Genomic DNA, 22,395 nt, shown 5'->3' with positions numbered 1-22,395 from the left:
GAAAGCCGAGCCCAACCACGTGCGCGCTAATCGCCTCTCCAAATTCGGCCTCCCTCCAAACCCCGCCGCGCGAAAACCCAAACCAAATTTCACACTTGGAGCGCGCAACGAAATCCCGCCCGTCCGCCTCACGATCCGACGGCCCGGACGCCCCCCTCCCACGTCAGCGATCCGCGCGCTCGCCCTCGCCGCCAATCACGCGCTGCCTCGGCCTCTACATAAACCGCCTCGCCGCCGCCCTTGCCTTGCCTCATCCGACCAGTTCCGCAGCGCTAGCGACTCCGGTGAGCAACCGAGTGAGTGGGCAACCAGGCGTAACACTTTCAAGAAGAAGAAGATGAGTTCCGGCGGCGGCAGGGGCAAGGCGAAGGGCACCAAGGCGGTGTCGAGGTCGTCCAAGGCCGGGCTGCAGTTCCCCGTCGGCCGCATCGCGCGCTTCCTCAAGACCGGCAAGTACGCCGAGCGCGTGGGCGCCGGCGCGCCCGTCTACCTCTCCGCCGTGCTCGAGTACCTCGCCGCCGAGGTAAACCTCCGCTCCCTCCTTTCCTCCCAATCTCTTTCATATCTTCTTTCCCCAATGAATCCATTGCAAGAATTGTCTCAATCCCGACGTGTCCCGTCGTTGCCGGCGGCGTGGTGTCGCAGGTGCTGGAGCTGGCCGGGAACGCGGCGCGCGACAACAAGAAGAGCCGGATCGTGCCGCGCCACATCCAGCTCGCGGTGCGCAACGACGAGGAGGTCAGCCGCCTGCTCGGCGCCGTCACCATCGCCGCCGGCGGGGTGCTGCCCAACATCCACCAGACGCTGCTCCCCAAGAAGGCTGGCGGCAAGGACAAGGCCGAGATCGGGTCCGCCTCCCAGGAGTTCTAAGCCCGCCCCCGCCGCTGCCTTCTGATTCGAACCAAACTTGAATAGGAAGGACCACTTCCGAAGCTTCTTTGATCAGCAGTACTTGCGATGCACGGTGTCTATGGATGTATCCATCTGTCTGTTCTTGCTTGTTTGATGTATCTATCTGTCAATCAGTCTTGCTGGAATGGATGAAAAGATCGATTGCTATTACTTGCTGTGAAGTTTGTTCTTGATTTTGTTGAAAGCTGTCACTGATTGTGATCTATGAATGTTACGTTTGCCAAATGTGGTGACTGCAATCTGAACTGCTGGTCAGGGACAATCTCTGTATCAAGTGTCATTACATGTTTGGAGAATATATGTGTCCAGCTATCATGACAGCAGCTGGATGAACGCATGAATCATCACAAGGCAACCACCAGAAATTCTGATCTCGAATTTGTAGCTCACAGTACAGTGTTCAACTCCTACTAGGGACATCTTTTAAGATCTCTATTGCTCGAGTTATTTTCTGCAATTGTGCATCGCTACACCATATGTTAGTACTGTCAGACAACCATGCTACGGATGTATTGATCATTGGAGCGGCAACTTCCTGTAACGATGTAGTTTCTGATTTCGCATTTCAAATGGAAGAATACCGATACAAACCATCGCAAATACAGAAACGAGAAAAGCATGCCAATGGCACCGGTTCTTGAGATTCATCCTGTAAACCTCAAGATGGTGGCTCAAAACCAAGAAATCCTCGGATTCCTAAATGGAAATACCCTGAGGAGATCACGTTCACACCGTACAATCTAGAATCTTCAACGACAACCATCACGCAAAGAATCTTCAGTTGAATGTGTAGTGCCAGCTGATAGATTATTTACCAATTAAGAAGCAAAGTAACCTTATCACATCGTGTTGATGCGGTTTTCGCTCTGGATTCTACGGGTACATTTGTCAGTCGGTCACACTCATTTACCATTACAACATCCTCTGTGTTGTTTCTGCCATTGTAACATCAGATAAGCTCTTGCAGGAACCGGCTCCTCTGACGTATTTCTGACGTATAGGAGCCAAGTCACCGAGCGTAGGGTTGCTCTGCGCTGCCTACCATCAGCTATTGCCTTTGCCTGAAGCCTACCATCAGCTATAAATAATCATCGATCGATTCAAAAAAAGAGTTATTCAGTTTACCCTATGCCCTACTCTGCCTACCATCAGCTATTGCCTTTGCCTGAAGCCTTGTCACCTGCAACTGTTCTGTAACTAATACCTGCATGACGAAGCATTTACCTACATGAGCAACAATACATCTGAACCTTTTTTTTACTTACCTGGAAGAATTGATCATCTTTGGAATTTGAAAGTTGGCCGCAGCAATGACTATACCAAATATTCCCCCGTTTAGAAATAGTAGACGCATTTCTTTTTGAAAAAATCAAATTTTATGTACTTTGACTAATATTGAATCAAATTATAAAAATATATAATATATAAAAATTATATAATTAAGTTCACAATTTAAAATGATTTCATACTTAAATAGGTTTTGTAGCTACAAATAATATATTTTGTGAAAAAACATAAGTCAAAATCTAACTTCGAAGATCGAGTCCAACATAAATACACCTACTATTTCTGATCCAAGGGAGTAATTGTTGGAAAATCTCAGTATCGATTAATCATCACTACTGTACTATGTTCTTTTTGTAGGCAATTCCTCATGCTAGTACCGTGATACTGTCAAACAGAACCATCTAAAACAACTGCAACTACGCCTGCTAGCACATCAATTTGCTCGATAATTTAACCTTTGCTCAAAATGCAAACATAGACATGTCAATGCAAACAGCAGCGAGTTTGCAAAGAAATGACAACTCATTGTTCCATACATATCACAGTAGGCATACAGAGCAGGTCTATAAGAAAGCACCTTTGCATTGTTTGCACACCCAAAAGGCTTTCTAGTACTAACAAGCAATTAGCTCTTCAGAAGTTTAGATCCATTCTGCTTTCTGCAATGCAAAATGTCAGCATCCCAATTACAACCTAACCATCGAAACAATTACCCTGACCACCACACCCAACAATCAAAATGCCACAGAATCTAATAGGCAAAACACATTCCAAAGAACAGCAACTAAGTACAACACAAGAAACACGAAACACTATGAAAGCAAAGACTTCATTTCATAACCAGCTGATTCATGATCATGTAGCAATACAGCAAGATAGCAACATGATCATTTCAAGTTGCATATTGATAAGAGTGTAAAACGAACACGGAACATAGCAAAAAAGTAAAAGAGCGCCCCTTCAGTGGGACCTCGTGGCATAGATGAAGGAGATGGCAGCCACCATAGTTGTGGTGGCGGCATACAGCCATGTCCAGATGCCACCCATCTTCCTCTTCTGAGCCTCAGCCACTGCGAGCTGCAGCAGCTCGATATCCTTGCTCAGGATATCAATCTTCCCCTTCTTTTCCTCCAATGCCGCCTTCAGCCTCCCAATGTCACCATCCTTCTTGCCGTTGCAGTTCTCCAGCTCCTCAATTTTTGACCTCAGCTTCCCTGCTTCAGCCTTCTCAGCATCCAACGCTTCCAGAACTGAATTCTTCTCATCATTCAGGCGTGAACTCTTGGTATCTAGTTCATCGCAGGATACTTGGAGCTGGGACATGGAAGAGTGGAGCTCCTCCAATTCGGCCCTCAGCTTACAGGCCTGAGCATCCTTCTCTTGCATTACTCCCTCGGTTGCTTCCTTGTCGGCCTGGATTTCCTCCACCCTCCTCTTCAGGGCCCCCAATTTCCCCACAAGTTGAGCCTTCTCAGAATCAAATACCTTAGCAGCGGCCTCTTTCGCTTTCACCAATGCACCCAATTCCATCCTGAGACTTTCAACCTCTGCAACAGACATGCTGTATTTCTTCTCAGCACCCGCAACCTCGGACTGAAGCTTACCATTTTCTCCCTTCACCAAATCAATCTCCCTCTTCTTTGACACCACCTCAGCCTCCAATTCCCCTTTCTTAGCCACAGCCACTGTAAGCTCCGCCTCCAAAGATTTCACCCTTGCATCCATCTCCGCCTTCTTGGCACCAAGCACCTTCAATTCCTCCACCTTCGCCTTAACCTTCCCCTCAATTTCCACCCGGTAGGCCTCGGCTGCCTTCCTGAACTCCTGCAAGCTCCTCTCTACCTCCCCCTTCTCGCTCGATACCATCCGTATTGCATCCATGGCCTCCTCCAATTGCTTCGCCAGCTCGCCCTTTTCCCCAAACAGCTCGGAGTTCTTGCTCTCCAGCTCCGCCACCATTGCCTCCAAGCTCGAGACCTTCATGGACACGAATGCCACCTCCGCCTCCTTCTCCTGGAGCACCTTCAGGGTACGAGCCATCTCCCCGGCTGCCGTCTCGAGCTGGGCGTCGGCCTCGCCCCTGGCGCCAGCCTCGGCCGATGCCCTCGACTCCGCGGCCTGGAGGGACTCCTGGACGGCGGCGAGGCGGGCCCGGAGAGCGGCGACCTCGTCCGCTGCGGCGCGGAGGGGCGCGGCGAGGGCGGCCTGCGCCACAGTGCGCTCGGCGGCAGCGAGCGCGGCGTCATCGGCGGAGAGCTCGTCGAGGCGGGCGGTGAGCGCCGCCACCTGGCCCCGCCGCTCCGTCGCCTCCTTGAGGAGCATGGTGTTGAGCGCCTTCAGCTGCTCCGCCCTCCGGTCCCGCGTATCCGGCACGTCCTCCTTCCCGGGCGCCGCATCCGCGGCCGCGACGGCGTGGTGGCCGTTGCCGTTGCCGTTGGCGGCGGCGGACTTCTTCTTGGCCATGGCGGCGTCCTAGGGTTTGTGGCTGCCAGTGGATTGAAATGAGACGGGTCCGCGCGAGGATTTATGCGCCGAAAGCTTCTACTGACCGATGGGTCCCACCTCTATGTGGACCCATTTCACAGTGAAGGATTTATGGTGGCTGCGGGCTTCTGGGAGGCGACCGTTGGTGGGTGGGAAGAATTTGAAATGGGTTTTTTTTGGTGGGGGACGGACGGCTGGGATGGGCTGGGGGCTTATCGCGTTCTGCGCCGCATTTAATTGGAGATTGGGAATTTTCGTGGGTTTCGTAGGGATGCGTGAAATCCGTGAAATGAGTGGTTTTTGGGAATTTTCGTGGTTTTTGTAGGGGTGCACTTCGATCCGAAGAAAATATCCGGGTCTCTGGACCCAAAGATACAGCCTTCCGTAATATGCTTGGATAGCTACTTTCTATTTGAAAACAGTAATAGAAACTCGTAATATTATTAATTTATGTAAATATCTTTTAGAAAGAATACAATGATAATAACCACTCTAAAAAAAAAATCTTTTTGTTAAATTAATGGTCATTTTTAGAGGTATGATTGCTCACTTTCTTACGCATTATGTTAACGAAGGGGAGAGTGCTAGATAATATCCGCAAATATGTACATGAACTACCTCGGCCCATCTTTCTCCTAAAGGCGGTTCATCCTAGATTAGAGTTTCTGAGCCTTTCTCACGCAAAAAAAATAAAATATATGTGACGACTCTTTCGACCTCTCCAATAAACGATCCCGTTCGAGGGCCTATAAATAGAGGACATGTAACCTCGCGGCGAGGCAATAAAGAATTCCATAGAGAATAGATCAGGTTATTGTTAGATATAATAGGTCAATGTTGCTGTAAGACAGCAAGAGTTCCGCAGTTACTCCAGCGGCAGGTTGGCTGCCCTCTTCCGCAAATAACTCCCAATGAGGTTTCTTAGCATCCATAGCTATGCGTCCATGAGTTATTATAGGGTAATCTCTCTGTTCTTCCCTGAGGTTGTCGGGGATCTTGTTATGTAAACTCTGAGATAATTTTGATATCTATTTGTTCTATTTCAATATATGCGATGTATGCTTAATTGGTATATTTAGAACGTTGAGATACAAGATAGTAGGATAGATATAAATGTGGTGTTTGGATCTAGTCTTATTGATAGCATTGTCATAGTACGCTTGTTGACGATCTTAGCACAACCTACACCATGACACAAAAATAGGCGGACCTCTTCATCTATAGCGTAGCCACTGATTAATCACCCTTAATATCTTAATCTGATCATTGCATGCAAGTGAACTTTAACCTTAGGGAAGAGCGTATCTCATATATCTTTTCGAACCTAAGGCCCTTTTCATGGATCTCTGATTCACCTCACATCACAATCAACAACTGTTCTTGTTGGTAGTACCACTTTGATAGCTAAAGCATGAGACCCACTTTTTTTTGAGGTCAATAAACCTTGGAATACTCTAAGGAAAAGGATACAATGACTCGTATGCTTGAGGTTAATGGATTATGTGTGTATATAGCGTCAACCAAGTGAGTTCATCATCAGCGGAGGATGATTGGTTGTGGCTTGGCTGAACTCATGATGGCGAGACAGAGTCGGTTGGCTAGTGCGACGAGTCTGGGTGGCTCTATCGTGAAGATCGACAATAGTGCACTCGTGGCAGCTTCGACAGAGCATGCACGATGGTGATGGCGATTCTGGTCGGCTTTGAAAGCCAAGTGAAATACACATTCATCAGGAGCATAACAAATGAGTGATGAAGGCTGTGATAGGCTTGATTTTGAGGAAAGGATTAAGGTTCGAGCAGATTTAAATGAGAGGCGACAACCACTAACCAGACTCAAGGAAGGAAGGGGAGAAGCGGAGAGCTAAGCTCACCCTAGAGGGAGAGGAGGCAAATGACGAAAGGAAGGAGATGCTATTGGCTCTGTAATCTCACCAGGGCGGTGTTGGTCGATGGCTTAGAGGGGAAGGATTGGAGAGGTGATGACAAGCTCGATGCCAACCGAGTGGTATCGTGTCGGTCCGTCTGGAGGGGGCGAAGGTGGCAGGGAAGGCTTCTTTTATGACTTAATTCATTCCACTCATTTCAAATAAGACATATCTTCTTCAAGCAAATAAATAGAGCTAGGGATATAGTTAAAACAACCAGTAGAAAACCAAAATTACTAGTTGTAGTAAGCATGAAGGGCGACCGATGCCTAGCTAAGGAGGTTGAGGCTTTTGCGTGCTGTCTAGCTTCTCGATCTCCTCGTTCAATGCAATGCTTGTGTCATTGACCATGCCACATGGCGGGAGGGGCGAACATATTAGGGAACCTAGGTTAGGCTCAGCGTTGGACCGAGGCCGGCTTGTTTGAGCTTGCATGACGCAAGATCACGTCGGTGAAAACATGCTTTGAATCGGATGTGTACGGAGAGGTGGGAATCAAACTGGACCAAGAAAGCGGGTGGGCCTTTGCAACGAACCAATTTTTTTTGGGGGATCTCAAACTCTAAGTGAGTTTTGGGGGTGGTTTATGCAATTTAGCCATTCTTAAAAGTTAATTGTAGATTGTGGATTTAGAAAAACTAGATTCTCAAAAGCTGAATATTCAAAAGCTAAGGTTGTTTACCATCCTAGATTTTTGGATGAGATTTTTGATGTTGATGAAGTGTATAATGTCTGTAATATCCTAATTGTTTTGAGTGGATAAAGAGAATCAAATTAATGATTACGACCAAATTCTTGAAAAAAATGGTTACGGTTAATAACTGATAGATATTACATCCAACAATCAATGGTTCAAATCAAGAATTAACATGAGTTCAAGGCTCAATTCATGAAGAATGCCCGTGGAACAATTCATCCATGAACATGTCATAAATAGATCTCAAATATCCCCCCCCCCCCAAATAGAACTCAAATAATTATTATGATGGAAAGTTTAACGTACTTTTGAAATTAAATTTGGTAGCCCATTTGGGATGTAATGTATATCTCCTGGCACTATACTTAATTTGTAATTTGGTTCTAATACATTACTTCAACCTGTTACAAAAATTTAAATTTCATATAATATATTCAAAATATGTATGATTTCAAATTCCAAATCAGTATGGAACACATATCTCAAACTTAACAAAAGTATGTGTCGCCCATATGGAATATTGCTTGAACGGATTTGCGCATGATCATCAAGATACAAGCATCCGAATGGCTAGCTTGCTAGGATTTGGCCATGGAACGTTTGGAACAAGCATCCAATCCACTAATTGTTTATCTTTGTTTGCTATGGAAAGGCTCACGCATACCTTGATTGGCTGCTGGTTCCCGTACTATTTGCGTTTCCATTTGGCCAAAGCAACCCTCACGCAATCAACGACTCAGATTGAGTATATCTCAGCTCAGCTCATTTCTTCTACCCTGCCTACACGTATTAGGATTTTCTTAACGAAGAAGACAAGCCACACATTAAGGGCTTCTTTGGAAAGATTCTGAAAACACAGAAATATGAAAAGCGCAGGATTGAAATGTCCAAATGATTGTTTGGATGGATCGTAGAAAAAATACAGGAATTAAATGAGAGAGATAGACATAAAGAAAATTTTCCATGAGGTTAGACCTCATGTTACAATACCTCCAAAATTCCTATGAAAGAAGTCAGTCCATATGATTCAAGATGCCACTGATGACATGCACCGAGATAGCCACGGTCCCGATGTGGAGATCCAAACTCACTGCCGGAGTCAGGGCTAGAGAAGAGGAGGTTGCCGGATGAACCACGAAGACACCTACCACTAGCCACCACCACAGAACTAGCAATAAAGGACACTATCAGTGTCAGTTTTTGTAGTAGCGAGCTGGGATTAAAATTTTGATGAAATTTTACGAATTTTGGGAATTTTGGAGGGGAATAAAATATCAAATTTTAGGACATATAGAGCAGATAACGAAAAAATAACCGAAATTTCATGAATTTGGTTTTTTCGCCTGTGAATGAAAAAATTAAAATCCCTAGTAGCTAGCAATGCCACGTGCCATGACGAGGGATGCAAATGATGTCAGAGAAGTAGTGGACAGTTGATACTAAAGATCTGCTTCCGTGCTGATAAGAGAGATTATAGATAGTGTTTGGTTGTTTAAACGAAGTTGAATGGGATGGGATCGTCCTAGATAGGATGGCCTTGGACTGGATGGTACTGGATGAGGTACAAGTATGTTATTTGGTTAGATGTATAAGATGGTACAAAAATATATTTAGTTGGAGGTATAAGATGGTATGAGAATATGCTTGGTTGGATGTATGAGATTGTACGAGAAAATATTTAGTTGCTTAAAAGTCATGTATTATATCAATGTATAACTTAAATATTTTACAGACATAATAATTTTTATAGTTGTTATTATCATATGAAATGATAAAAATACATATAAATAAAGGAACTCACTTTTTTATCACATAATTTAGGGATGTAAATAATTTTAGAAATTAGTTGATCACATAAGAAGATTATTAGTGAATTTTCCTAAATTTTTAAGAATTTATTTGAGACTCTAACAATTATTAGAAGTTATAAAAGCAGCATTTTTTTTTTGAGAATTTTAGTTTCAATTCTACATATTATTTTTGAGTGAATCCAAATAAAATGGGTTGCACATGAATTATAAAACATGTAAAAATATTCTATAATTTTTTGAACAATAAAAAACCACTTCTTTGAACATAGTAAAATTTGGAGTACTGTTCGCATGGCACTGTTTGGCCCTGGACGAAGTGGTGCGACAGATTTTGCTGCACGAATTTGTTCAGCATCACACGCAAATATTCTGAGAATACGTATGCCCTCATTCAATTCAAGGAACCAAATAGACGAACGCCCTCCGATGCAGGATCAACAGATCCAGGATGGGACTCGTACAAGAAACCAAACATGTTAGAGATTGGTGCTGCAGCACGGATCCGAGGAGCAGCTCACCTATTGGGTAAAACTGTTGTTGCAATTTCTATTTATGCACGTCTTTTTGCTAGATGCAATTGTTTTAGCTTCCAGAACCCAAAAAGAGCCTCCGTGCAAATCGGAGTTGTGGTCTCTCATGTATGGTGATGGTTCCCTTTAAAATCGTCTTTTGTAATCCTTGCTCCTTGAAAATTACGCTGCATGGGAATCCAGGCTCCATTCGGCTAATGCTACCGATTTTAAATATGAAGGGCTCCATAGATGTTGCAAGCTGCAAGACAATTTTTTTTGTCACACCCGTTTCTCCCTCCCTCTTATCTCTCTTTCTGTTTTCTCCGCCTTATGGGTGCCGTTGGTCATCACCTTCCTCTCCCAACTGAATCCTTCCCTCTCTTTTCTCCGGCACCAGCTGTCTGATTCAATCCCGAGGAATACACGCACGAGTAAAGGATGGAGGCCACGATTCCTTCAATATCGGTCGTTGTAATGAAGAAGGCCATCACACAGGAATCAAATCACGACGAAATAGTGCAAGAGAAAAGGAAACGGAGCCGAATTCCTCACCGCTGTCATTATTCCCCGCCAGCCAGCTCAATCCCGCCTCCTTCCTCTATAAAATTCAAATCCCATCCTTGACCGAGCCTCCTTACATCAAACCACACCCAAACCCCTAAGTTCCCTTGATTTTCCCTTCACCCGTGAGCTCTCTTGCCGCCGCCGAAGCTTTTCCCAGCCACCTTGTTGTCGTTGAGCCGCTTCAAGCTTCCACGATGCCGTCTGAGTGCGTGCTCGTGTTTGTAGACCACATCTTGTCGTCCACGACCCTTCGCCATCGACTTCCGGTCGCCGCACTGAGCTTCCATCGTCGCTGAACGTCCACCGTTGAATCCCTTCGTCGCTGAGCCGCTCCAGTCTTCCCCGACGTGCCGCGACTTGTCAAGAGGAGTTTGTCCTTGAGGCTGTCGGTGTATCAGGAACCGGGGGTCCCTGAGTCCCGAGGCCAGGCTAGCCGTCCGCCACGTGTTACCATCCCGCGAGGTCCCTCCTGCGGGATGAGGAAAATCTAAGTTCTGGGAGAAGGTGCTCGGGGCCACAGTCTCTGATCCCCGAGCACCCCAGTTCCCCGATGACCCGCAGAGTCTAAGTACCGGGAAGAAAGTGCTTGGGGAGGTGTCCGGTCACCCCCGAGCACCCTAGTCCCCCGACGATCAGAAGAGCTAAGTTCGGGGAGAGAGCGCTCGAGGGGTTGCGTGCGGCAGCCCCCGAGCGCCCGGTTCCCCGAGGGTCAGTGCAAAAGTGCTCGGGAGAGAGTGCTTGGGGTTGCACGTGGCAGCCCCCGAGCACTCGGTTCCCCGAAGGTTCGTGCGAGAGTGCTCGGGAGAGAGTGCTTGGGGAGGTAAACAGTGCCCCCGAGCGCCCGGTACCCCGAGGGCAAGGGTAGGCATTCTCGGGAGAGGGTGCTCGGGGAGGTAAACAGTACCCCCCAGCACTCGGTGCCCCGACCACCCAGAAGGGCCCCCGAGGGGCCCGCCGATGAGGTGTCAACCAGTTAGAGGTCCGAGGCCGCATTTAATGGGCGTGCGCGGCCTGACATCCCCAACTGCTCCCGCCGCAGTGTCAGTCCCTGCCATGCTTTGGCAGAGAGGCATGGGGCCATTAATTGCACGGGTCCCGTCCCGTATCATCCGGTGTGTCTCGGGATAACATCGCCAGTATCAAGACGTTTCGCTTGCCGCCCTGCCGTGGCAGAGGAACAAGACAGGGCGGGCACGCCGGGTGCCTCTGTGGCTGCCCGGTGGGCCATCTCAACGGCGCCCGTCGCCAGGGCGCCCACTGTGACAAGTGACCGGACGCGCGCCGCATTTTTTCCACCGCCCCAGTCACTTCGCCTAGAGGAAATGATGACGCCTTTCTCAGTTGTGGCGTCTTGGAACTTGTGCCCCTTACTTCCCGTTCGGGGTATGTCACGGTCGGAGAGTGCATAAAAGGATCGGCATACAGAGAGAGAGAAAAAAGAGCCCAAGCAGTCAACCGTGACACACTCAGATGAAGAAGACGAACCCCACAACGAACCAAGCCAACGGACGAAGACATTGCAAGCAAGCCTGAGCAGAGCTCCTGCCGGAGAACAAGGAGCCTCAAGCTCTTAGTTAGACACTATATTCTTGTAACCAGATACATCCTTGAGGGATCCCCCTCAGGATAAGTTATTGCATCCATACAGGAGTAGGGTATTACGCCCCCGTGCGGCCCGAACCTGTCTAAACTCTGGTGCATTTACTTCCCTTTGCACTAGGTCGATCATCCCCCACCACCGGCCGTTGCATTTACTTCCACTTCCATTTATTTCTCCGACGAACTTATTCAGGATCATCCCCCCGGCCGAATCTCTAAAAAGGGGTCTCTCGGGATCTCTGCGATAGGAGTTGACCCTCCGACAGAGGCGTTTGAGAACATCTGGGATCAAGACTCTGGGGATTTCGAGCAACTCAACGGAGAAGGCAAGTGTCCTTAAATATTTTACGCCTATTTCCATAAAGTTTTGTTTTACAAATTACATGCTCATCCAATATGTTATCCTATTGTTAAGGTTTACTAGTTTTTCATAACCTTCTTTGTAGCCGTAGTATGGTTGTCATTTTCTGAGTAGAAAATACTTAGTTATGCTTACTCGTGGGTAGTATAAGAAAAATATGTTTTGGTTAATAATGTTAAACTTGGGTAAAATGCTTAGACTTAGAAAGTAGCGGCTGGGCAAGTCGACATATTGGTCGGCATGTGGATGTGTTCCAGGCAAGAATGTTTACTTTATCGGATATCGGTATCTCCACATGTTGGATGCTGGTAGTCTTGCCCAGACCATATTAAGGACTGGTTCATAGAGCGACCACCTATGAAAGCAGTACAACCATAAGCCTGGTATGGGACGGGCCTAGCTGAGTAATTCGCTATCCTTTTAGCATTGTGAAGGTTATTTGGTGGTACAGGAATAGAAATGTGTACTTTCTGAAACCATAAGGCGCAAGAGGGGGCTTCAGGGGTGAATGTACTCCACTTACTTACGGCGGTGAAACCTCAGCGGATGGACATGTGTTGAGAGAGACGTTAGAAAGGCTTTACAGTGGAATCCTAACCGCACACCTCGAAAGTGTGTAAGTGTTTGATCGACACGGGCAAAAAGGAGGACACGTCTTGTGGGTAAAGTGTGAGAACTCTGCAGAGTGAAAACTGATATATCAGCCATGTTCACAGTCATGAGTGGTATGGACTCCTCACATGATTAGTCGGGTGGTTCCTGGATTGGTTTTGGTAGGAATTGTGATTCAAGTTAGCTTTGTTTATAGGTGGTTGGAACCTCGGTTGAGGAGCAAGTTAGTCGGAACCTTGACTCAGGTCTTAAAGAATCATTCAGAAAATAGGTTGCTTTATAACTGTATTACTACTAAAATAGTATTTATGCAAATAAACCTCTGAGTTAAGTCTATCTTAACTTTTGATCCTCGTGTCATATTTTGCCACACTTACTGAGTATTACATATACTCATACTTGCACTCTCTCCCATAATCTTGTTGTTGCTCGGAAGGTAAAGACTGCTGTGAGGATTTCACAGAAGATGGAGCTGAGTTCTAGGCAGACAACTTCTCGATTGATTGCGTGTGGAATTAGACGTCGTGCTAAGTTTATTTTCGCTGCTTTGTAATCTTTTTTTAAACCCTTAGGTCATTGATGTAATAAAGTAATATTGTAATAATGAATATTATGTATGTTGCTCACTTATGATGTTACTATATGTATGTAATTTAATCCTGACATATATGTAGTCTACATTTGGTTTGATTTTAAAACCGGGTGATATGTTTGCTTTTCGTTATCATTCTATTCATAAAAATATGCAGATGTATATGCAAGAAAAATAAAAAAGAACCACCATCAATCGGTTAGAAAAGACTACATCAATAGTTCAATACTGACTAGAATCAATGGTTAGAAAAAAAAAAGGTCAGATGAACAATTATACAAAGAACACAGGCAATTCGAGAAGATCAGTACTGCCTGCAAACTGGAATATACTAGAACCTGGAAACAGCGTACATTGGCTCTTAAGTTCATAAATCGTGACAAAAATGTACTTAGAAGCTCTTAACTTCATAAATCATGATAAAAAATGTAATTTCCCTAAGGAGGCATAATACAGAACTGTACATGACAGAGCACACGGTACTGTTCTACGACTAGTAGATGTGGATCTTAATCCAGGAGGATCATCGATGAAGCTGATACTGCTACAAAACCAATTATATATGTCGGTTTATCATTGTCAATATCTAATAGGCTGGCTTTAAAAGCCGAACAGAAAGAATCAGCTAATGTGGATTTATGAACCGCCAGTGATGAAAGGCATCACTGCCAGCTGAAGGCTTGAGTCGGTAGTGATGCTTCACTGCCAGATGAGGATATCGACCGGCAGTGATACATGAACTATCACTGTCAGTTCTAGCCACGAGCGACAGCGATAGTTCATCAAGTATTACTATCGATTCGTGTTATGAACCAACAATGATTATGGGTATCACTATCGGCTTCTGTGACGAGCTGACAATGATAATGGAAGATAGCATACCTTAAAAAAATTCATAACTTTTTCATACGAAGTCAGATGAGAAAAATATTTTTTGTTTTTTTTGACCACAAACATGATGGTCGTGAAAATCACTGCCGACTGAAGCCTTCAGCCAGCAGTGATAACTGATTATCATCTGTCGGCTAAAGGAGCAGTGATAACCCCTTTCACTCAAGTAAGATCAACTTTATATGTACTTTTGAGTTTGTCACTTGGGATTGGATTTGGACATCTTCAGCTTCATCGTTATCAAGAAGATTATTGGAGTCACCATGAGCTTGATCTTGATCTTGGTCTTGATCTTAAGTTGATGTAGGTGGCTCCATTTGAGTTGAGAAACTAGGTTGATCTTGACCAATATTGGGCTCTAGTTGATCTTGTGGCTCTTGAGGCTTTATCTCATAAATTATCATCTTTTTTATTGCTTCACTTAGAATTTTTTTATCACCTAACACATTATGATTAATTTTCTCTACTTGGGAGCCGTTAGATTCATCAAATGTCACATCACACACGATTTTAACACAACTGATGGTTTTGTTGAAAACACGATATGCATAGGCATTTGATCTATATCCAAGCAAAAAATCTTCATCAACTTTATATGCAAATTTAGAACTTTTGGCATTTTTATTAATAATGAAGCACTTACTACAAAAAACTCTAAAGCAGGACACATTTGGTTTGTTACCGATTAGAAGCTCGTAATCGTTCTTGTGGAGATACAACCGGTTGATGGCATGGCATGAGGTGTTGACGACATCCACCTAAAATTGATTCAATATCTTATACTCATCAAGCATGATCCTTGCTGACTCAATTAGAGTCTAATTTTTCATCTTGACATCTCATTTTGTTGAGGGGAGTGGGATGCCGAGAACTCATGCTTGATCCCTTTTTCATAAAAAAATCTTCGACTTGAGTGTTCTTGAATTTAGTTTTGTTGTCACTTCTCACTTCCTTGATCTTCATATCAAACTTATTTTGGACTATTCTTACAAATTTCTTGATTGTAACTTAAACTTCATTTTTATCATGCAAAAAGAATATTCAAGTGAAACAAGAATAATTATCTATAATAACTGAACCATATTTGTTACTACCGATGCTTATATAGGCAATTGATCCAAATAGATTAATGTGTAGAAGCTCCAACGATTTTGTAGTCGTTATCACATTTTTGGCGGGGTGTGCAGCTCCAACTTGTTTTCCTGCTTGACATGCATTACAAATCTTATCTTTTTCAAAAGAAATATTCGTTAGTTCTAGGATGTGCTCCGTTTTAAAAGTTTAGATAAATTTCTCATTCTAACATTGGATGAAGACAAACTTTATGTGAAAAATATAGAACTCGACGAGATCTATAACTTTGTAGTTGATCATTTTTTATTTGACGCTATATAAATGAACAAATAAATGTCTAAAACTGATACGGAGGGAGCCATATACTTGACCACAAATATTTAACTTAGATTAGTGTAAAACTAGTAGGAATAATTGAAAAAAGCACATATAGGGTTTGAAAGTTGAAAACTGTAAATTTAAATATTTTTATCACGAGTTTGGTAACTTGGATTGATGAAACGTCTGCAAAGCACTGACTTTCAGATATAGCACTATGTCTTAAAAAATTATTAGACAAATTGAAGAAGGTCAGTTTTCATCCAAAAACTTCAGAGGTCCTGTCAAGAATGTTTCGAGCCTTTTTTGAGGATAAGAAAGGTACAGGTCTAAAGACTTGTATTTTTTTTTCAGATGTGTCTCATCATTAGCTTCGAAAGTAGAGGTCAAATATCGAAATCAGACTCCATGTACAAAAGTTATGACTGTTTTACTGAATACTGTACGGATTGGACATAAACTTTTCATACGGAGTCGGATAGAGATAAACTTTATATTAATATTGTAGAACTTGACGAGATGTATAACTTTGTAGCTGATAACCTTTTCATTTAGGATCATTTAGATATGCAAATAGCCATTCAAACGTTCGATGAGAAGACGTCAAAATGATTGATTTTGCTATTGTACTCAAGAAAGAATGAGAGGTGAGATGGTTAGAGAAGTCACTCGCACAGAGCTTCTGATCGAGGTCGTGAGTTCGAGTCCTAGAACTCGCGTGAAAAAATAGCGAGTGAGCAATGATTGGTAGATATGTAGCAATCTAGTGGCAATGTTCAATATTCATCTCAAGAAGTGCAAAATTTTATATTTGCGTGCATTTTTTCAAGTTTCTGAAAAAAAGTAGATTTGCATTTTTTTTAAGTTTCTGGTAAATAACTTTCACTTTTTAAAGTTTTTAAAGTCCCTTTTGTCCTCGGGATGTCTCCTTATAACTTTATCACCTATGGTGAAAAATATTTACGGTTTAAATTTACAATAGCACTCTTGAATCATGATACTAGGGACGTTTACTATATGCTTGGAAGAGGCAAACATCCTCAGAAATAATTATAGATTGTACTTTCACCCACTCCGACAATCCAGTATTGTCACTGAGGTGCTGTTAGGCATGGCCAGAAGGTTCCGACAAGAACTCCTAACTGTAGGCATATGCTTGAATAAAAATGGAAACATCAAGAACACTTAGTACAAGGTTCATTGCACACATGTATCAAACTTGACACAAGTTACTCTGACGTAGTCCGTATGTGCAAATCACTCCAGCTTATGTTGTTGATAGGTGGGCGCGATATGATCACAAGAACTTGCAAATCTTTGTGCTCAGCAGGATTCCAAACCTGCAACAAAGAGAAAGAAGATGCAAACACTAACATATAAATCAATCCTCTATGCACCTGACGAGTATCTAACTTTGGGTATATACATATAAGAGTATATTATATACAGATAGGGTATATACGACGTATATTCGGTAACTCCAGATATAATAAAACCAAATCAGCGGTACTGATACATCCGAAATCAAGAAAGTACATATCGAGAAGGTTTAGATTGATTACCCAAACCGATACGACTTGTATTCAAAACAGATCTATCTACTTAGACGTTAAGTAAGATAACTCCCTATCGAATACGGCTAGATAGTAGTCGGTATCTCACCCTTATATAAGGCGGAAAGGCTGGAGAGGAGAACGAGCAACATGAAAGACAACACCAGAGGAGTTACTCGGCGACTTTAGCCCTATGATAGATTAGATCCAATCAACTTCTTGTAATAGTCTTAGCCACCTTGCTTGTACTTGAGACATCAATATAAGACAGCAACACCCCCGCAGGACGCAGGGTATTACTCTAATTCGAGGCTTGAACCTATATACATCGTTTTATCTCGTTTCGTGATTAATCCATACCCTCGAAAGTACATAATCAATTTACAGACATATTGTTAGGAACTAATCTTCAACAGTACCAAAATTAATTCAAAATAATATTGAAATATAGCTAAGGTAACAGAGCATATCATCAGCAGGGCTGGAATTCTTACAATGCCAACAACTCAATGATGAGCAGGATTCAGTGACATGGGTGCTGGAAAAATCAGGTAAATACACAACAAAATCACTGGTCACTGTACAGGCTCATTGCTTTTTTTTTGGGGGGGGGGGGGGGTGGTTGAACAGAAGAATGTGGAAGATATGGAAGAGTAAAGTGCCAAGAAGCTTAAGGTCTTTCTATGGTTAGCACTGCAAGATGACTTCAAACTGGGGTTCAACTGAAGAGGAAACAATGGAAGGGGAATAGGAATTGTATCCTGTTTGGAATTGCCTGTGAGAGGCCTTGGGCTGGGATCTGGTACCCACCTCAATGAATGATTATTTTCTTAACTGGCTCCCGATGGGTGCAGAAAATTTTGATTTTGGGGTGCTTGGTTTACGATTATTACTTGGGTGGTGTGGAAAATGTGAAATAAGATGGCTATAGAGAAGCAATACCCCAAATAGCCAACTGATGTATTACGGAAAATTATCTTTTTCATGCAGAAGTGGAGTATTCTTCTCGGCGAGCCTTACAAGCTACTTTTGGAGGAGACGATGCATAAGCTAAGGAGATGGTTTGAAGACTACATAAAAAAAGAGCAAGGACAAAATGTCGGAAGCCTTTTCTGCAGACCCTTCTGGCTAAATATGAACTACTGTCTTGGATTGTATTAGTCTTTTAGCAGTTCGCTTCTCTGTTTGCTTCCTTTTGGTTTACACCGCAGCAGGATGATGTATCAGAACAATATCTTGCTTTCAATAAAAGCAGGCATAATGCTAGTGTCTAAAAAAAACAGACCATCAGCAGGCATCAGACAAAGTAAAAAGGAGAAAACCATGACAAGCGTTCTCTTTTACCTGGTGCGGATCATTTACAGGTACTGAAAACGTGCTATTCTGAAAGACAGGAATCTCCTGAGGCTCTCCCGGGTACTTCAGCGAGCTCGACCCCAGCAAGAGCGTGCCTTTCCCTTTGAGGACAACAAAAACCTCCTCACAGGAATGCCTGTGGATCGGCGTCCTTTGGCCTGGGCCAAATGTCTGAAGTCACACTTCCACCTGAAGGGAAACATTTCATATAGAAGCAAGTAAGAATCATGGCAGCATCTACACTTCCCATTGAACATGGATCGTCAAAGAAACAATATCTACACATCAGTACAGCTAATTAAGGCCTTTGAACTCACAGCAACGCTGACTGAAAAGTGCAGTACTACAGTTCTTGAGTTCACGCAGAAGCAAGCAAGAAACTATCCGGCATCATGGTGGCAGTATACCAATATTTGCGTAGACCATTGTCTAGCGCGTCTAGACAATGACCAGTTGCTAATAGAAGCCTCAGAGTTTAGTTTAGCGTCTAGACGCAACTCTAGATGGCTAGACTGTCTAGACAATCAACTCTGGTCAAAGACTGACTAGTCAGTGAATCTAGACGGTGGTTGGACATGACTAGTCGGCTGCGCACGTGACTAGACGGACATCTTGGCGATGCAAAGTTTGGCGTCTGGTGAGTCCGCGTAGGAGGATTGTTTTGGCCGCACGTGGGACCAAATTTCGGCCTCGAAACTATCTCCTCTCATTCATCTCTCAATTCTCTCCTCTCATCTATGGTGGCGCCATCGGCTGCAGCTCACCTGCCTGCACCGCGACCTCACCTGAGCCATCATCAGTTGCCCGCGCTCGCGGCCTCGTCCGAGCCATCGCTGGTTGCCCGCGCCAGGAGCCTCGCCCGAGCCGCCACCCCTGGCCGCGCCCGAGCCATCACCCCTCCACTTCTCAAAATCCCCTGCCATGGATAGGTACTAGCTCTAATCCCTAGATCTATGTATACTCCCCCCGCAAGTCTCCTACCATGGATATGTATTTGTTTGCATTTTTGCTGTTATAGTACAAAATCATCTAGATCGTCTAGTTGCCATCTAAACAGCCTAGTCGCTAGTCACGAAATGACTGACTTTCTATGTCTAGCATCTAGGTGAGCATTGCAATATACATACACTACTATAGAACTACATATCAGTGCCGGTTGAAAAATGACTTCACTGCCGTTTTATCAACCTGCACTCTTTACTCGACACTGATAGTCAGTGTCTATCAGTGTCGGGTCTGGAACCGGCACTGAAAAAGGTTCTCGAGCCCAAAAAAATAAGTGAGTCAGATCAAAAGAGCCACCTTGGTTGCCGCTCCTGCCGCTGCCACCGCCGTCGTGCTCTTGCCGCCGCCACCGCCACATGCTCAACACATCTGCCCTTCCTGCTTCCCTGCAAGCATTTCAGCCCTTCTTTCTCCCTCTGCTGAACACACCTCTCTTCACATTGCATCCTATACCCAAGAACAGAGCTCAACACACCTCTCTTCACATTGTAGCTCATCCCCTAGAATAGACGAACCATAAATGCATGAACATAATAGAGGAGAAGAACATTCATACATGCATACACAGAGTGCACACACATGCAATTCAAGTCTACTACCATCAACCTGCATAAATTGACCACACACGCATTCACGGATTCAACCAAAACCCAAAGCTTCCATGGAGAACCCTTCCTCAGTAGCTCCTCTGCCCAGCAACCCATCCCCAGCACAAACTGAGCCTGAACCGCAGGTGTATCTGGTGCTGTCACTGACCACCGCCTCCCTGCTACCCCTTCAACCTCCCCTCTTCTCTGCCGCTGCCGAATGCTCAACACACCATCACCGCCACCGTCACAGTGGCCGGTGGGGGAGGAGGCCAGAGTGAAGGCCGGTGAAGGTAGGAGGGGAGGAGGCCGGAGGAGAGACTGAGAGGTGAGTGGTGACCGAGAGGATAAGGTGGACGCGTGAGTGGTGACCGAGAGGTTAAGGTGGATGCATGAGTGGTGATCGAGTTGAACGGACACCAGTGCAGGCCAAAAAATGCATTGCATAAAATTTTTGGGTCCGATTGTAGTATTAGTGCCGGTTTTTATCTAAATGGACAAGTTGATGCTTGGTATTGCTACTAACCGGCATTGATACCCTACCAGTGCCAGTTTTGACTGAACTGACACTGATGAGGTGACACTTATGACTACTTCTGTAGTAGTGATATACATCGTCCACCAAATCCAATCCGTAAAAAGACAATCTATACTTGAGTACATTTAACTAGTGTGTGCATTATTAGTCATGTCGATATATATTAGCAAGCACACTGCATCCCTAGGTTTCATTCCTCTCACCTCCTTCCGACAATGGTTATATGCGAGAATCCTTCCCTACCATAGTTGCTATAGTGTATCTGGCTTATGTCCTTCACCAATGAATTGTCTGGACACATTAGATGCACTAACTAGGATTGCCACAAGAGTATTGAAACCACTTCTGTCGCTAAACTAGCGATATTTATCCTTAGCTGCCTCAAATCTACCTAACACATTAGTTTAGTGCTCGCATCTGGGCAAAGTGTGATCTTGGGTGCGTGCAGCGAAGTACTCAAGTATGAAAGTTTCAAGATACTCGACAGTGGGACTATGGGAGGGGATAGGACAGATGAGGAGGGCACACCTTGGGGGCAGGACGACTCGGCTACTAGGAGGAAGGAGGCGACGGTGACGGCAAGGAGGACAGCGAGGAGGAGGGCCCGGCCGACAAGGGCAGAGTGGGATCCACGTGCAGCCGCAACGGTGGGTGCTCCACTGTCCCTTTCTCTGGTGCCATTAATTTTCATTTTTCCACCCTTAAGGATCTTGGCGTTGCTTCTAGGCAAGTCCTCTTTCTGGAGGAACACCATTCTACATGGTGGATCGTTTCCCTCCCTCGTGTCATCTCCTCAGAGGCGACTCGAGGGCAACATGCCCCTCCCTCAACTTCCTCCTCCACCGGCCTGACTAGGCCGCTATCACCACCGTCGGCCAGCGACGACCATGACGGCGGTGGAGGCAGCTGGGAGCGATGTCAAGCGGTGTCATCCCCCCTCCTCCCCTTGCTCTCCTCCTCCTTCTCCACTCCCCTCCGTTCCACGTGTGCCATTGATGCGGGTGGATCCGCTTTGTACCTCGTCAGATCTCCCTTTCCGCTTGGATCCGTTGCCAGCGTGGTGTCCTTCGATAGGGTTGGGCCCTGCGGTGTCCGTGCGGCTAGATCCTTCGCATGGCTCCCTCCTCTAGTCTATTTTCCCTTCGGTCGGCGTGGTCCTCTATTGCGGTTGCTCATCCCCGCTCCTCCGAGCGGTTGTGGGATCCACCCATTGGCGACCGATTCCAGGCTCCTCAGCTCTGGGTCTCGGCGGCCGACGTAGTTGCTCCACATTGACTTTAGGCTGTAGGTGCAGGCGCGGCTGTTGGAGACCTGTTGGCTGCATTGGCTTTCCCTCACCCTTCTCGTCCTGCACGACTCTGCTGGCGGTCGGGCAGCTGTTGCCTGGTGCGGGTGCTGGTCAATGTTGAAGACGATTTTGGTGCAACCCCGGCGGTCTTGCTGTGCGTTACAGCGGGCCAGGACTTCATCCTCGGCCATCTCTTGCTGGAGGATGCGTAGCTCGGGCCATCATGCTCTTGTGCTGAGTGCTGTTGGTTACTGGTGAATGGTCTGGTCGACCCGTTGAGCCTTTGGTTAATTGGGTTGTGTCGTGGTAGGGGAGAATTATGGGCGAAAGCCTTGGCAGGCAACTTGCCGATGACGGTGACGCTTGTGGGTGTCATTACCTCTCTGGAGACATTGTATCGAATCTTCCCCTGGATCTCTCTCCGAGT

General features: G+C 45.2%; 2 protein-coding genes and 1 pseudogene across 2 annotated transcripts; 1 reads left to right on the top strand and 2 right to left on the bottom strand.

The window, feature by feature from the left end:
* Positions 1-260: 260 nt before the first annotated feature.
* Positions 261-1,073, top strand: LOC133904898 (probable histone H2AXb). The gene is made up of 2 exons (XM_062346540.1): positions 261-523; positions 646-1,073. The coding sequence occupies exons 1-2, from the start codon at positions 338-340 to the stop codon at positions 868-870; spliced, it is 411 nt and encodes a 136-aa protein (XP_062202524.1). The 5' UTR covers positions 261-337; the 3' UTR covers positions 871-1,073.
* Positions 1,074-3,016: 1,943 nt separating this feature from the next.
* LOC133905281 (spindle pole body component 110-like) lies at positions 3,017-4,728 on the bottom strand. Its single transcript, XM_062347038.1, has one exon. It carries the CDS (start codon positions 4,660-4,662, stop codon positions 3,160-3,162), a length of 1,503 nt encoding a protein of 500 aa, XP_062203022.1. The 5' UTR covers positions 4,663-4,728; the 3' UTR covers positions 3,017-3,159.
* Positions 4,729-16,870: 12,142 nt separating this feature from the next.
* Positions 16,871-21,434, bottom strand: LOC133904556 (auxin-binding protein 5-like; annotated as a pseudogene).
* Between the last annotated feature and the right edge of the window lie 961 nt (positions 21,435-22,395).

Source organism: Phragmites australis, chromosome 22 (assembly GCF_958298935.1).
Source record: "Phragmites australis chromosome 22, lpPhrAust1.1, whole genome shotgun sequence".
In the NCBI taxonomy this organism is placed as follows: Eukaryota; Viridiplantae; Streptophyta; class Magnoliopsida; order Poales; family Poaceae; genus Phragmites; species Phragmites australis.
Note: the sequence above shows the minus strand (reverse complement) of the source record. Positions and strands in the feature narration are given on the sequence as shown.

Excerpts from the sequence above, each read along its gene's own strand:
- LOC133904898 (XM_062346540.1), top strand. The coding sequence starts at position 338 with ATGAGTTCCGGCGGCGGCAGGGGCAAGGCGAAGGGCACCAAGGCGGTG. Across the intron at positions 524-645 it reads TCGAGTACCTCGCCGCCGAG|GTGCTGGAGCTGGCCGGGAA; the intron begins GTAAACCTCCGC and ends GTGGTGTCGCAG.
- LOC133905281 (XM_062347038.1), bottom strand. The coding sequence starts at position 4,662 with ATGGCCAAGAAGAAGTCCGCCGCCGCCAACGGCAACGGCAACGGCCAC.